The 17,008-nt window shown below is 38.8% G+C and overlaps 1 protein-coding gene across 1 annotated transcript in view; it reads right to left on the minus strand.

The window, feature by feature from the left end:
* The window catches only part of ESR2 (estrogen receptor 2), a 71,571-nt gene extending 54,806 nt beyond the window's left edge, over nucleotides 1-16,765 (minus strand). Inside the window, exons 1-2 of the mRNA XM_007942280.2 lie at nucleotides 16,347-16,765; nucleotides 14,339-14,511 (exon numbers count right to left, since the gene is read on the minus strand). Of these exons, the coding sequence (XP_007940471.2) occupies nucleotides 14,339-14,511; nucleotides 16,347-16,765 (592 nt within the window). The remainder of the gene's footprint in view (nucleotides 1-14,338; nucleotides 14,512-16,346) is intronic.
* Nucleotides 16,766-17,008: the final 243 nt, after the last annotated feature.

Here is a 17,008-nt window from a genome sequence, read left to right on the forward strand (position 1 = left end):
TGATCTCTGTATTCCATCTGAAAAGGTCCACATGGATAGTCACTGTTTATGTTGTTGTAAAAATGTACCTGCAATGAATAAGTCATTGGTCTTGCAAAATTCTATCATGCAGTCTCTAGCATCATTTCTATCACCAAGGCCATATTTTCCAACTACTGATGCTTCTTCTTTGTTTCCAACTTTTACATTCTAATCATGAGTAATTATCAATACATCTTGATTGTATGTTTGGTCAATTTCAGCCTGCAGAAGTTAGTACAGATCTTCAGTTTCATCATGTTTTGCTTTAGTGGTCTATGTGTAAATTTGAATAACAGCAGTATTAACTGGCATTCCCTGTAGGCATATGGGTATTATCCTATCACTGAGAGGAATGTACTTCAGGATAGATATTGAAATATTCTTTTTAACCATGAATATGACACCTTTCCTCTTCAATTTGTCATTCCCAGCAGAGTAGACCATTTGACTATCTGATTCAAAATGGCCAATACCAGTCCCTTTCAGCTAATGCCTAGGATATGATCTTTATCCATTCAACTTCATTTATGATAGCTTCCAATTTTCCTAGATTCATACTTTGTATATTCCACATTCTTATTATTAATGAATGTTTGCAGTCCCCCCCCCCCCGCTCCACTTTGAGCCATATTCCATCAGCAAATGAAGGTTCTGAAAGCTTAACTTCACCCACATCATTAGCGTCAATTCTGCTTTGAGGAGGTAGCTCTTTCCCATTTCTATATTGAGTGCCTTCTAACCTGAGGGACTCCTTTTAGGACACGAAATTAGACATAAATTCATAAATTTATTCATAAATTTTTCCAATAATACATCAAACAGTATTTCAGTGCTATTCATAAGGTGGTGGACTTGAAAAGAGTTGAGATATATTAGACTACTGTTCTCAATAATCCCTCCCTCTCTCAATCATGTGACCTTGAAGTATACTAGAGTGAGCATCACCGGTTGACACTGGATATGGCCATGTGATTTTGCTTTGGACAAGAAAATGTTAGCAGATGTAATGCTTGAATCATTTGGCTTTATCTCTCAGCTCCTAGAAGAAAAATAATAATTCAGGTAGCCACCAGTCCAAGGAGAATATGGATATATGTGGAGCAAGCCTAAACTCAGTCCAAAGACTAGAGTCAAGCCCTATGCAATGGAGGTACTCAACAACTCACAGACCCAAAAACAAGAAGAAGAAAAAAAAAAGTCATTGTAGTAATACAAGGAGCTCTGGTGGCATAGTGCCTAAGGCATTTGACTGCTAACCAGAAGGCTGGAGGTTCAAACCCACCAGCCACTCCTTGGAAGGAAAGTTGGACAATCTACTTCCATAGTGATACCACCTTGAAAACCCAAGGAAGGGTCTCCATGAGTCGGATCTGACTCCATAGCAGTGGTTGTGTTGCCTTTGTAGTAAGACAATGCTGGCTCAGCTTGGATTTAGAAGGAAAAGCCAGAAAAGAAAATGCAAACAACCAGGTTGATGTTATGCACACCAACATTTCTTATTACCTACTGATTTACAGGTATTTCCCATCACAATTTTCTTTAATCCTACAACATCCCTATAAAGAGCTATGATTCTCATTTTACAGATGGAAAAACATAAACTCAGGTCAATAATCTGCATAAGGTTTATGTTTTAGTTTTCTATGGTACATACCAAACTACCACAAATTTAGCTATCTAAGGTGCAACTAGGAGCTCTGGTGGCATAGTGCCTAAGGCATGTGACTGCTAACCAGAAGGCTGGCAGTTCAAACCCACCAGGTTTGAAAGGTTGGGCGATCTACTTCCATAGTGATACAGCCTCAGAAACCCAAGAAAATGAAAAATGCAAGAAAACAATAGTGCAAAGGACTAATGGACCATGCAAACCACAGCCTCCATGACCCTGAAACCAGAAGAACTAGATGTTGCCTGGCTACCACCTTTGGCCACTCTGAAAGGGATCACAGTAAGAGATCCTGGATAGAGTGAGAGAAAAATGTGGAACAAAGCTCAAATCCATGATAAATAAGACCAGGCTTACTGGTCTGATAGACACTGGTGAAACTTACAAGACTATAGCCCTTAGACACCCTCAAGCCTGGAACTAAACTCATCCTTGTGACTCAACTTTCACCCAAATAACACACAGGCCTATAAGGTGAACAATAACACCAGAGAGGTATGTGGACACTAGAACAGTCAACCATACACGATATTAAAAGGGTAGCATTTGCCTAGAGATAAAGCTCAGAAGGCAGAAAGGAAAAAAGGATGAAGGGAAACAGTAAGCATAGGAAGGAAGTGGGAAGAGTGCTGTTATTTTGTAGGGATTGCAATCAATGTCACAAAACAAAATGTGTATGAATTGTAGAATGGAAAAACCAATTTGCTCTGTAAACTTTCACCAAATCACAATACAAGTTTTATAAATAAAAACGTGAACATGTTCTTTAAAAAATACATATATGTATATATACACATATATATATATGTTGTTGTTATGTGCCATCAAGTCGGACCCAACTCACAGCAATGACACCTTAGGTTTCCAAGGCGGTATCACTATGAAAGTAGATTGCCCAACCTTCCTTCCAAGTAGTGGCTGGTTGAACCGCCAGCCTTCTGGTTAGCAGTCAAGTGCCTTAGGCATTACACTACCAGAGTTCCAAAATACAGACATTTATTATCTCATAGTTTTCATGGGTCGGAAGTCCAGGCGAGGTTTTGCTGAATCCTCTGCTCAGAGTCTCACAAAGCTACAACCAAGATGTCAGCCAGGCTACGGTCTCATCTGAAATTTGAAGCCTTCTTCCAAATTCATTCAAGTTAATTCAGGTCCTTGGGATTGTAGGACTGAGGAGCCTGTTTTCTTGCTAGCTGTCAGCCAGACACAGCTCTAGCTCCTACAGGCACCCACAGTTTCTTGCCACGTGGCCCCCAGAAGCAGTTCCCATGTGGATGTTTGCTTTCCTGGTCAGCAGGAACACATGTCTCTGACTTCCAACCTCTCTCCAGTCTGGTGATGGGGTCTTACATAACCATAATGTAATTCTATCACGATTTGCCATAGAACGTGACCTAATCAAGAGTGGTCGTCTCATCATAGTCACAAGCTCTGCTCACACTCTAGCAAAGGAGTATTATAAATCATGCTTTAAGTTTTTTCAAGGAAAAAGTAATTATCTTGTTATTGCTTTTGTCTTCTTCTAAAATATTAAAAAACAAATTAAATTTGTAAAAGCTCAAATATATTCATAATAAAAAATGTCTATTGTACTTTAAAAGATAATGTTTTATAGTTAGAAAATAAATGCAATCCCACAGTAATTTTCACATTAGTAGCAATCCTATAAGTGCCTTCTAAATACTGTACCTAATGTCATTTTTACTTTTAAAAGATCATCTGGCTTATACTGATAAATAGTTAAGGGACAGCTAGAGGTTCACTTTTATACTTTTCTTCAGAGTATATCTTAAAAGATCATTTTATTTTTGAAAAAAGGTCAGAAAATAAAATAATATGAACATGTTAAATGAAAAAAAAGCATAAAAATGTTTTATGCAAGAAGGTCATGGTAATTGCTTCACTTCTGCCTCAAAACAACAAAATCCTCTTCAAAGAGCACTTACTATCTCATGTATTAAAATGGTTGTCTTGTCTTGTTTCATGCAACAGTTTGAGAAGCATACACTCCACACTAACATAATAAGAAAAAATTTTAATATATATGGTGGGGTGGGGGGCCAGTGGCACAATTCTTAAGCTACTAACCAAAAGGTCAGCAGTTTGGACCCCCCAGTGGCTCAATGTAAGAAAAGACCTGGCAATCTGCCCCTGTAAAGATTACAGGCTAGGAGACGCTATGGGGCATTTCAACTCTGTCATATACGCTTGGTAGTTCAAATCCACCAGCCACTCTGTAGAAGGAAGACTGGGCAATGTACTTCCATAAAGATTTACTGCCTCAGAAACCCGAAGGGGGTTGCTATGAGTCACAATCTACTCAATGGCAGTGAGTTTGGTTTTTTGGTTTTCATATATAGTCACTATGCATTGCAACTGACTAAACAACACACACTAACATATATAGAGAGACATACACTTATATGTTGTTGTTGTTGTTAGGTGCCATCAAGTCAGTGCCAACTCGTAGCAACCCTACATACAATAGAACAAAATACTGCCCAGTCCTGGACCACCTTCAAAATATTTGCTATGCTTGAGCCTATCGTTGCAGCCACCCTATCAATCTATCTCATTGAGAGTCTCCCCCTCTTTCGCTGACCCTCTACTTTACCAAGCACAGTAGTATCCTTCTCCAAGGACTGGTTTCTTCTGACAACATGACCAAAGCACATGAGAAGTCTGGCCATTCTTGCTTCTTAGGAGCATATCCAGCTATCCTTCTTCCAAGACAGATTTGTTCATTTCTTTGGCAATCCATGGTATTTTCCATATTCATTACCAACACCACAATTCAAATGCAACAATTCTTTGTCAGTTTTCCTTATTAATTGTCCAGCTTTCACATGCATATGAGGCTAGGGAAAATACCATAGCATGAGTCAAGGGAACATTAGTCTTCAAAGTGGCATCTTTTCTTTTTAACACTTTAAATAGGTCTTTTGCAGTACATCTGCCCAGTGCAATAAGTCACTGATCGTGGATCCAAGTAAATTGAAATCTCTGACAACTTCAATATTCTCTCCATTTATTGTGATGTTGCCTACTGGTCCAGTTGTGAGGATTTTTGTTTTCTTTATATTGAGGTGTAATTCATACTGAAGGCTGTAGCCTTTGATCTTCATTAGTAAGTGGTTCAAGTCACCTTAACTTTTAGCAAGCAAGGTTGTGTCATCTGTATATCGCAAGTTGTTAATGAGTCTTCCTCCAATTGGTGCCACATTCTTCTTCATATAGGCCAGCTTCTCTGAGTGTTTGCTCAACATACAGATTAACTAACTATGGTGAAAGGATACAACTCTGACACACACCTTTCCAGATTTTAAACTATTCAGTATCTCCTTGTTTTCTTTAAATGACTTCCTCTTGGTCTATGTACAGGTTCCTCATGAGCAAAATTAAGTGTTCTGGAATTCCATTCTTTGCAATGTTATCCGTAACACTGAAAAAATCAGCCACTGAAAACCTTATGAACATATGCATATGTTGTTGTTGTTGTTAGGTGTCATCGAGTCGGCTCTGACTCATAGTGACCCTGTGTACAACAGAATGAATCACTGCCTGGTCAGTGTTTCACTGTGTCAGCCTCACAATCCTTGCTATACCTGAGTCCATCATTACAGCCACTGTGTCAATCCATATTGTTGAGGGCCTTCTCCTTTTTCACTGGCCCTCCACTTCTCCAAGCATGATATCCTTCTCCAGGGAATGGCCCCTTCTAACAACATGACCAAAGTAGGTGAGATGAAGTCTGGCCATTCTTGCTTCTAAGGAGCAGTCTGGCTGCACTTCATCCAGGACAGATTTGATAGTTCTTCTGGCAGTCCATGGTAATTTCAGTATTCTTTGCCAATACTACAACTCAAAAGCATTAACTCTTCTTCAGTCTTCCTTAATATATAATTCTTTTAGTTAAGATATAAAATTTAATTGGAAAATCTGCTGTTTATAGTATAAAACATGAAAGGTGATCTTGTGTTTTCTGCAAATATTTCTTGTCAAAAATTGAGTCCATCAGAGGGAGAACAATGTGGAACAAAACTCAAAATCATTTGGAGAAAAAAAAAAAAGGGTGGGGGACCAGGTTTGCTGGTCTGATAGAGCCTGGTGGAACCACTGAGACTATGGCCCCTAGTTGCCCTTCAGGTCTGGAATTGAACCCACGCCAGTGGCTTCCAGCCAAACAATAGACAGGTATATGAGTTGAACATTTACCTGAGGTAGATACACTCCTTGGAGAGAACAATCATGGGAGAAGGGCTGCTTATGCACAGGGAGACAGCTCAGGGGGCAGGAGTGCATGGAGGGATGGACACAGGGAAGAGGTAACTATCAGGAGGAAGTGGGACGGGAGATGTTGCTTTGTGGTGGATTGTGGTCAATGTCATGAGACAAAGTGTATGTGAACTGCTGTACGCAAAGTGAATTTGCTCTGTAAATTTTCACCCAAATCACAATTTTTTAAAAAAATTGAGTTTATCTAAATTACTAGCATCACTCATATCCTACTGTATGATACACAAGAGATAGCATTCAACTTGGAATCAGAAGATTTGAGTTTAAAAAAAAGCAATGTTTATGGCCTAGGCCCTTCCTGGTACCCTTATCCTCCAATTGCTGGCATCTACCTCAAGCATGTCCCTCAGAATAGCTTTTTTGAGTTCAAGATAAAAAAAAAAGTCCCAAGTAAGGGAATATATGTTTACATGATAATAATCTTTCCCATACCCTACAGGATATTACAAGAAGCCCTGATAGCATGGTGGTTAAGCACTCAGTTGCGAATCTACAGGTCAGTGAGTAGTTCAAACACACTAGCCTCTCCATGAGAGAAAGATGCGGCAGTCTGCTTCTGTAAAGGTTCTAGCCTTAGAAACTCTATGGAACAGTTTTACTCTGTCCTATAGTGGTGGCTCTGGTAGCATAGTGGCTAAAGCACTTGACTGCTAACCAGGAGGCTGGCGGTTCAAACCCACCAGCCACTCCTCGGAAAGAAGGTTGGGCAATCCTACTTCGTAGTGATACTGCCTCGGAAACCCAAGGAGGGGTCGCTATGAGTTGGGGCCGACTCGATGGCACATAACAACAACAACATAGTGGTGGCAGGAAGCTCTGGTGGCATAGTGCCTAAGGCATTTGACCGCTAACCAGAAGACTGGCGATTCAAACCTATCAGCCACTCCTCAGAAGGAAGGTTGGGCAATCTACTTCTGTAGTGATACTGCTTCGGAATCCCAAGGAGGGGTCACTATGAGTGGAATCACCTGGATGGCAGTGAGTTTGGTTTTTTTGGTATAGGGGTGGCATAGTCCCTAAGGCATTTGACTGCTAACCAGAAGGTTAGCAGTCCAAACCCACCAGCCACTCCATGGAAGGAAGACTGGGCAATCTACTTCCATAAAGTTTACTGCCTTGGAAACCCAAAGGGGGTTGCTATGAGTTGGAATCAACTCAATGGCAGTGAGTGTGGGTTTTTTTGGTTTATACGGTTGCTATGAGTTGGAACCATCTAGACAACAACAGGTTTGTTTGTTTCATACAGGCTATTACGAGGCGCCTTGGTGGTGCAACAGTTAAGCCCTCAGCTGCTAACAAAATGTTGGCAGTTTTATCCCACCCAGCACCTCCATGGGAGAAAGAGATGGTGATCTGTTTCCTTCCATAAGGCTTACAGCCAAGAAAACCATATGGGGCTGCTCTTCTCTGTCACATGGGGTCACTAGGAATCAGAACCAACTCTATGACATCCTACAACAACAATGGGCTATCACCAGTTGTCATTCAGTCAATTCCTACTCATGGTGATCCCTGTGTGTCAGAAGAGAACTATGCTCCACAGGGTTTCCAGGGGCTGGTTTTTCAGAAATGGAATGCCACATTTGTCTTCCAAGGACCTCTGGGTGGACTTGCACTGACAATATTTTGATTAGCAGATAAGTATGTAGCCATTTGTGCTACCTAGGGACACCAAGGACTATAAGAACTTCTCATTTAAAGTTCAGTCTATGAAGTCTGAAGAAACAAGGCAAAGTTGAAGATCTATTAACAATAGCCAAATGGATTGTAAACTTTCAAAGGGCAATGTTAAAAGGTTATTATGAATACCACAATGAAAGTGAATGGCAGAATATAATAGTAATAATTACTGTTATATCTGATGTAAGGTAAATAGTCAGTGGCAATGGCAATTAAAAATAATAAAATAGCTGGAAATGGCATTGAGAAATGCGGCATAAGACACATAAAGATATAAAAAAAAAAAGTAGCATATTTTTTGTGAAAACTATTACAAAGATATTAATTCTTTCTTAAACAATTCTTAGCTTGAAAAAATCTCCACTTTTCTTAAATTTGAGGATGGGAGGCCCTTTAAAAAAAAATTCTAAGTTTCCTATGGTCAAATACACAATTTTGTTTCATGTGAATTATATCTCGAAGCTGACTTTAAAAAATCAACTCTTCGTAGAAAGATCAGTGGTTGTCAGGATTCTGCGGGTGGAATAAGGGATGAACAGGTAGAGTACAGGGCATTTTTAGGGCAATGAAATGATTTTGTATGGTAATGTAATGGTGGATACACAACGTTATACATTTGTCAAAACCCACAGGACTTCACAGTACAGAGAGTGAATCCTAATGTATAAAGTAAGGATCTTAGTTAATAATAATGTATCAGTATTGGTTCATCAACTGTAACAAATGTATCACAGGAATATAACAAGTTAATACGTTATATTAACAGTGGGAACTCTGTGCAGGAGATCTGGTAAATGAGAATTCTCTGCACTTTCTACACAACTTTTCTGTAAAACCTAGAACTGCTTTAAAAAATAAAGTCTATTAAACAATCAGCTCCCATTTAAAAAAAAATCAATGGAAAATGTGTGGACTTATTCAATAAAATGATGTAGAGAATTGCACATTTAAGGATAAATATATTTTATTCTTATTTCATTCAATCCACCAAAATAAATTCCTTTTGTATTAAATAATGAAACAGAAAAACAAACTATTGAATAGTAAAATGTAGGCAAATGTTTATATTATCCCTGGATGTTAAAGGACATTTTAGTTTTAAAAATTATACATGAAAATATCAAAATTGGCTGTATTTGACTGCATAAAGATTCAGTATTATGCACATTAAAATAATAAATTGAAATTAGAATCAACTGGAAAAATATTTGTTACATATTTGATAAAAAAAATTAGTGTGATATATATAAAGCAAACAATAATTTATAAGGAAAATGCAAGAACCCAACAGGAGAAATGAGCAAACATCCTTAATAAAGAAGACAGAGGGGATATACAAATGGTGGGCAAATTTATAGGGAAAAAATTATCATAATAAAATAAAATTATAAAACAAATTATACCATATATCACCTATCAATCTAGCAAGATTTTTTCTTTCTGATGATAAGATTCAGCAATACCATAAATTCATTGAAACCAATACTCTCATATACTGCTTACAGAAGTGTAAGTTGGTCACACATTTCTGAGAAAAAACTGAAAATATCTGTCAAAAAGTTTAAACATAGAGAACACACTTTAACAATATTTGTTTATTCTAAAAATATATTCAGCGAAACTATTGGACTTTTTTCATTTTTATTTTTTCAAAAGGGTCATTCATAAACAGATGTATTAATCATGGGCTTAGTTAAAACTATTTTTTAAGGTCATAAATAAGGTAAATACCCAACAACAGACAGTTAAATAAATTAAATCCAACCATAAAACAGAATGTTACGCAGCTGTGAGAAATGCTTCCAGAAATTTAAAACATGGGAAATGCTTACCAAACAATGTTAAGTGAAAAAAGACACAAAACTCTATAAGCCCAATTTAAAAATCATCATTCAAAGAGTTATTAAACAAAACAAAAATCTTTGCCCTAATGGAGTTTATAATCTATTGCAGGGAGCCAGACAAGCAAAATAAATAAGTAAATTATATATCATTTTTGTTACTAGTTACCATTGAGTCAGCTCTGACCCACAGCGACCCTGTGTACAACAGAACAAAACACTGCAAGGTCCTGTGCCTTCCTCACAATCATTGCTGTGCTTGAACCCATCCTTGCAGTCACTGTGTCAATCCATCTTATTGAGGGCCTTCCCCTTTTTCACTGACCCTCTACTTTACCAAGTATGGCATTCTTCACCAGGGACTGGTCCCTTCTGATAACATGACCAAGTATAAGAGATGAAGTCTGGCATTCTCACTTCTAAGGAGCATTCTGGCTGCAATTCTTCCAAGACAGATTTGTTCATTCTTCTGGTAATCCATGGCATTTTCAATCTTCTTCACCAGCACTACAATTGCATCAATTCTTCTTCAGTCTCCCTTATTCACTGTCCAGCTTTCACATGTCTATGAGGCTATTTAAAATACCATGGCTTGGATCAGGTGCAGTTAAGTCTTCAAAGTGACATCGTTTCTTTAACACTTGAACTAGGTCTTTTGCAGCAGATTGCCAAGCGCAATAGGTTGTTTGATTTCTTGACTGCTGCTTCCATGTGTGTTGACTGTGGATTCAAGTAAAATGAAATCCTTGACAACCTCTGCCCATTTACCATGATGTTGCTCACTGGTCCAGTTATGAAGATTTTTGTATTCTTTATGTTGAGGTGTAATTCATATTGATACTGATGATTGATCTTCATCAGTAAATGCTTCAAGTTGTTTTCACTTTCAGCAAGCAAGGCTACATCATCTGCATATGATAGGCTGTTAGAGTCTTTCTCCTATCCTGAGGGCACACTCTTCTTCACATAGTCCAGCTTCTCAGATTATTTGCTCTGCATACAGACTGAGTAAGTACGGTGAAAGGATACATTCCTGACACACACCTTTCCTTATTTAAACCATGCAGTATCCCCTTGTTCTGTTCAAATGGCCGCCTCTTAGTCTATGTACAGTTTCCTCATGAGCACAACTAAATGTTCTGGAATTCCCATTCTTCACAATGTTATCCATAGTTCGTTATGACCCACACAGCTGAATGCTTTTGCATAGCCAATGTACTCATTAGAAGGTGATAAGTGCTATGGATGGAAATAAATTGAGGAAGGAGTTTAACAAGTATGTGGGGGTGGGGCCTGGATGACAACTACAGTTTAAGAGTGACAGAGAGGACTTACTGAGAAGGTCACACCAAGCAGAGACCTGCAGGTGAGATGGAGTGATACAAACATCTGGAGGCCGAGTGTTCAAGGCAGAAAGAACAGAAGCATAAAGGCCTTGAAGCTGGGGTGTGCTGGAAGAGGGTGAGTTGGACAGATGCAAAAGAGGAGGCCAGAGAGTATCAGGCCTTGTGGCCACTGTAAGCACTTTGACTTTGGCCCCAAATGAGACAGGAGACACTGGAAGGTAAAGGGTGAAGTTTCTGACTTCCACTTTAGCAGGATCACTCTGGCTGCTGAACTGGGCAGGAACAAGGAGAATGTGTCTGGAGTTACTATGATGACTCAGGTAAAAAAAGAGTAAGTATGTAGCATCTTAAGTTATACATAAACGTATGTTTTTAAGGAAAATTTATAAGCAAGAGTCTAGTTAAGGTGAATTCTTGTTCTTGTCTGAAGCAAAATACTTATTCTCAGGGAAATTGTATACTGGATGTGCCAAAAGAAAATGAAAAGTGCAAAGAAAGAATCATTTAGGATTAAACAATTATAAGAGCATTACCTCTTTCCCCTCGCACACTTAGCATATGGTATTTCTTTCTCCTTTTCCCAACAGCTGATGCAGTAGGAAGGAATGACATGAGTAGAAGGCAAGCAGAAAGGGACTTCTGGTATCAGTTACAGTCTCAGGATTCAAAGATATTTCAGAAGAGAGGTGTTTCCCCAACAGCAAACAAGAAGGATCTGTTTTATAAAGATGTGGTTGGTTTTACTGGCTCAAAATCTCCTAAGGGGAGATTTCTTCCTGAGAAGTCGTCCCTGGGTAGTACAAACAGGTAACCACTCAACTACTGGGAGCTCTGTTAGCATAGTGCGTAAGGTACCTGACTGCTAACCAGAAGGCTGGCGGTTCAAACCCACCAACCACTCCTCGGAAGGAAGGTTGGGCAATCTACTTCCGTAATGATACTGCCTCGGAAACCCAAGGAGAGCTATGAGTCGGGTCTGACTTGATGGCACATAACAACAACAACAACAACTCAACTACTAACCAAAAGGTTGGCAGTTCAAACTGCTCAGTGGCACCTTAGGAGACAGACCTGGTGACTTGCTTCCAAAAGGTTACAGCTTTCACAATTCTATGGAGCAGTTCTACTTTGGATGCATGGGGTCACCATGAGTTAGAATTGACTAACAACAAAAATACTGAGCTCTCAGCAAGATATGAATTTGTCATCAAATCAAGAAATTCAGTTCTGGGGCAGGAGTGCATGGTGGGAAGGACACAGGGAAGAGGTAACTATGGGGAGGGGGAGGAAGTAGAGGGGAGCTGTTGCATTGTGGTAAATTATAGTCAATGTCATGAGACAAAGCACATGTGAGCTGCTTTATGGAAAATGAATTTGCTCTGTAAACTTTCACACAAATCACAATTTAAAAAAAAGAAATTCAGTTCTGAATTCTAGAATATCCTAATCGTTTTTGTCATTTATTTATATATAGTAAGGAGCTCTGGTGACACAGTGCCTAAGGTATTTGATTGCCAACCAGAAGATGATGCAATTATACTTCCGTAAAGATCTACCACCTTGCAAACCCAATGGGGGTCGCTATGGGTCAGAATTGACTCAATGGCAATGGGTTTATATACACAGTAGTGAAGTGAAATTGGCCTTATAATCTACTGCAATAATAATCTTAAAAAATACATAAGGACTCAATATGTTAAACGTGGGATTAAAAGCTTTGTAAAAGCAAAAATAAACAAACAACGCAATTTGCTTTTGATAATATTTAATGGCATATAGTTCCTTAATGTAATGTGCTCTTTTCAATAAGATGAAGATTAAGTTTGGAGATAGCAGAGAGCCCTCACCCATCTAACTATGAAGATCTCCTTGGAGAATGTGGGTTTAAAATGAGATTAGAATCAGAACAGAAATACAAGGGAGACAGAAAAGGTGCTGATATCTGAACAATGAAGAGTTAGGGGCAAAAAAAAAAAAAAATAATATTTTGAATTTGCATGATAATATGGTTGACCAAATATTTTCACATAACCAACTTCTATTCACCTTTAGAACAACACTTTAAGTACCTCCATTTCAGAAAGGAGGAAACAGACCAGGTGATAAAGTCACAGAGTTAATAGGTGGAGGAGCCAGGGCAAATAGGTGGAATTTTTTAAGGGGAAATGTAGGAAAATGACTCATCTACCAACTCTCTGATCCTCATAACCCTCTGATTCCATCAGTGTTTCTCTGCCTGAGATAAACTATTCCCTTAATGTAGAGTTGTGCTCTCTGCACGCTAAGATCAGTTGTCTTCACTGGTTGAGAATAAAGCATTGAAGAAGAACAGGGAAGGGCGCTCTATGGTAGAAACAGAAAACACTGTTCAGGAGAGGGGCTGCTAAGGGCAAGGGCTATGGGACAGAGACAGACAAGAGCAAGAAAGTGACTGGCACAAATCAAACTGGCCGGGGGCATGGAGCACAGTAATGGCATGTGTACGGGGACTGGCTGACTGGCCTTGAAACCAGGTATGCACAATTTGAAGGTGATTTAAAAAATAAATAAATAGAAATGAACAGCCCAGCTGGAATTTGGAGAAGGACAGGGAAATAGTCCAGACACAGGCCAGAAAACAATGGAGTTGTGAACAGAAGTTCTACTAGTCCAGGCAAGTCATGCCTCTAGTTCAATTCTCAAAGTCCACTGCAGCTGAATTACTGATTCTGACAATTTCCAGAAAATGTATAACTACTCCTCACTTACTATCTCATTATCTGACATTTTGTATTTACGACCACAGTAAAAATCTACTATCCAACTATTTTGCACATTAATGTACATCTGGCTATAACAAACACTGAGGAGCATGATGAGAATAAAACTGTGATGCTAAGGTTACGTGTCAACTTGGAAGAGCCATGATTCTCAGTGGTTTGGCAGTTATGTAAAGATGAAGTCACCCTCCATTTTGTGATCAGACATGATCATCCTCCATTTTCTCCTAACATCGATTTTCATGTAACAACCTAATCTTTGGAACCTAGCCGTGTCAATACGTGAGGAGTGTGTGTACTTATTTTCTCTTCCACGGGAGTCAGCTCATCATCATGACTGTTAAGCATGCCAGATATTAAACATTAGTCACAGGAAGAAACCACTTTTGCCACTCCTAATGAGTACACATTTTTCCCCAAGCACTATCTTCACAAGGGTTGTAAAGTCATCTCCCCTAACACCCTTGTGGCTAAGAGTGGTGGGTGACACCCAGGAAAACTAGGTTTCTGGGTTAGAAATCTGCAATTAAAGACGGGAAATGCATTGCACCTGAATCAATTCACCCCACCACCCGACCCACTCTCAAGCACACACGAGCCTCTGAACTGCTCATCAAGTACTGCTGCATATCCAATAGACCAACGGTGAAATTTCTGCCAGGTCATCTCTGAAGGGTGTTTGGAAGCAAAAAAAGAAAACTAAAGAATCAGCTAATGATACACTTGTACCTTGAATGCTTCTTTTAAAAAAGGCCTTACATCCTTCACACGACCAGACTCCATAGTGATATCCAGAGGCGTAGTCACTGCAGACAGCACAGAAGTGGGCATCCCTCTTTGAACTTGGACTAGCAACAGGGCTGGTGCAAGTGCTCCCACTAACCTTCCTTTTCAGTGTCTCTCTAGGGGCAAAGAAAACATTCATTGTAAAAGAACATGAAGAGGGAAAGAATAGATTTCCAAAATACTAATAATAATACGGACATTATCTAATTTAATCTCTTTGCAAATAAAAGTTATGATAAATATATTCCAGGAAATCTGATAAAGCAAAGTCTTTATTACTGTTGTCAGAGCCACAAAGAGCCATAGTGTTGGGAATGACTGATCTTTTAAAGTGATTGAGGAGTTTATGCATATCAGTGCAGTGCTGATGAACTCAGATAACTTTGGAAGGTCAATTGTAGCAATTTCTGAGGGTGAAATAAGCACTAGAGAAAGAAGTGACCAGATAGAACATTGTCCACCGTTCAGAACCACAATCAGGTTATACAGTGGCCCCTAGAGTCACAAGAAAGCGTCCCCTGCCCTCCTTCAGTACAAACCTGACCAGCCCTTTAGTATTTGAAGTTCTCATTTAAATAGGGGACAAAATCACTTATGCTTCAGTTTCTGATGAAGATCTAGAACAAAAGGGACCTTAAAAAGAGTAACAAATGGATTCTAAGTTAAATTAAGGTATATACTATGTTGTTATTGTTATGTGCCGTAGAGTCAGACCTGACTCATAGCAACCCCTCCTTGGGTTTCTGAGGCAGTATCACCATGGAAGTAGACTGCCCAACCTTCCTTCCAAGGAGTGGCTGGTGGATTTGAACCGCCAGCCTTCTGGTGAACAGTCAAGTGCCTTAGGCATTACGCTACCAGAGCTCCAAAGGTATATAATAGAGTTTAAAAAAAAAAAAAAAAAACAGGGAGAAAAAAGAGACAGATATGAGAGAAGATGAAGACAGAGGAAGAGAGAGAATGAGCAAGCAGCTGTCCTGACAGAAGGCCTTGAAGTAAGAAGGTTATTTAGTGCTGAGGAAAGAACTTTTACAGAAGGAAGAGGGCAAGGAAGGGCTGGGAGGCATCAAAAACATACCTGGTTAGTTCCTAATTTTGCTAGGGCATGTTTCCTTTGGAAAGAAAATGGTAGCAGTATTATTGATTTATGAATGAAGGTAATTATACTATCGTCTGACTTGTCCAAAAATTAGCAGAACTCTGATTATAATCCATGTTCAAAAACAAAATATACCTTCTTATAAAAGCTGGATGAAAACATTGTCTTTAAAAAGTTATTGATCATTTTTGCATTTTCTTCTTTTTTTACCAATAAATACGTTTTTTTAATAAAAATAGAAAAAATGAAATTACTGTGTAATACCACTTCTCAAACTTTTATGACAACATTTGAAAGAATGGATTTCAATATCCAATATGCTATAAGTTTCTTGTATCCTGGAAACAAATTTGTCATGAGCACTAAATTGTGATTTCACTACAAAATAAGAATAATCTAACCTAAAAATAAAGTAAAAAGCTTTTTTTCAAACCCAAATACCTTTATGAAGAGAACAGTAATTTAAGTTCAATGAATTTTTCTCCCCAAAACACCTATCCACAGGCCTATCTTTTTGAATGAGGACTAGAATATAAAGGAGCTCTGGGGTGTAGTGGATAAGGCATTTGGCTGCTAACCAGAAGGTCAGCAGTTCAAGCCCATCAGCCACTCCACAGGAGGAAGATGGGACGATCTACTTCCATAAAGATTTACATCATCAGAAACTCAATGGGTGTCTCTATGAGTCAGAATCAACTCAATGGCACTGAGTTTGGGTTGTTTTTTTTTCAGTTTAATGTGTATGACTAACAAAATAAAGATCTTGTATAAAGCATACCTTCTTGTCAGTAAATCATAAAGTAATTTGAATGGTGGCTATGAAATATAATTCAGAACAAAGATTGGGTTTACCTGTTTACAGGTAAGGCGTGTTCTAGTGATCTTGCTTCACACCACGCACTCTTTTGAGGTTCTGCATACAGAAGTGATGACTGGCAATGGATCGCTAAAGGAGAGAGATGTCCAGGAGTTGGCCACAACACATCTGGGCTTGTGGTTTGTCGACCAGATTCACCTTCTGAATTATTGGCACTGCTGGGGACACTATAATTCATCACAGTGGGGCTATAGAATGTCATGGCTGAATATTCATGGTGGCTCTCTACGTAAGAGGAAGGGATATATATGGGGCCATGTTCCAGGGGTAGGACAGATTGACTGCAGTTGTAGGAGACAGGAGAGTTAAGGCTAGATGGTGAGTTTTTGATATCCATGTCTTGAACAGATAATAGCTGAGACAATTCCTTGTGAGATGAAGCACAAAGAGACATTATAATGTTCTCAAAGACTCAAGGCAGGTATAGTGGCTGGAAAGAAAAACAAAAATATCACAAAGTTAGTTACAGTCTTCATTTAGGTATAACTCTTAAAAGAGCTTAAGTATTTTTATTTAGAAAAATATACACACATTTATATGATCTTGGAAATATATCCAGAAAGATATGCATGAAAATACTAACTCAGAGGGGTGGGAATATAAGGCATGGAATTCTGATTTTCTATTTCATTTTCTT

Source organism: Orycteropus afer, unplaced genomic scaffold (assembly GCF_000298275.1).
Source record: "Orycteropus afer afer isolate SDZICR_OR568_19922 unplaced genomic scaffold, OryAfe1.0 scaffold00088, whole genome shotgun sequence".
Taxonomy (NCBI): Eukaryota; Metazoa; Chordata; class Mammalia; order Tubulidentata; family Orycteropodidae; genus Orycteropus; species Orycteropus afer.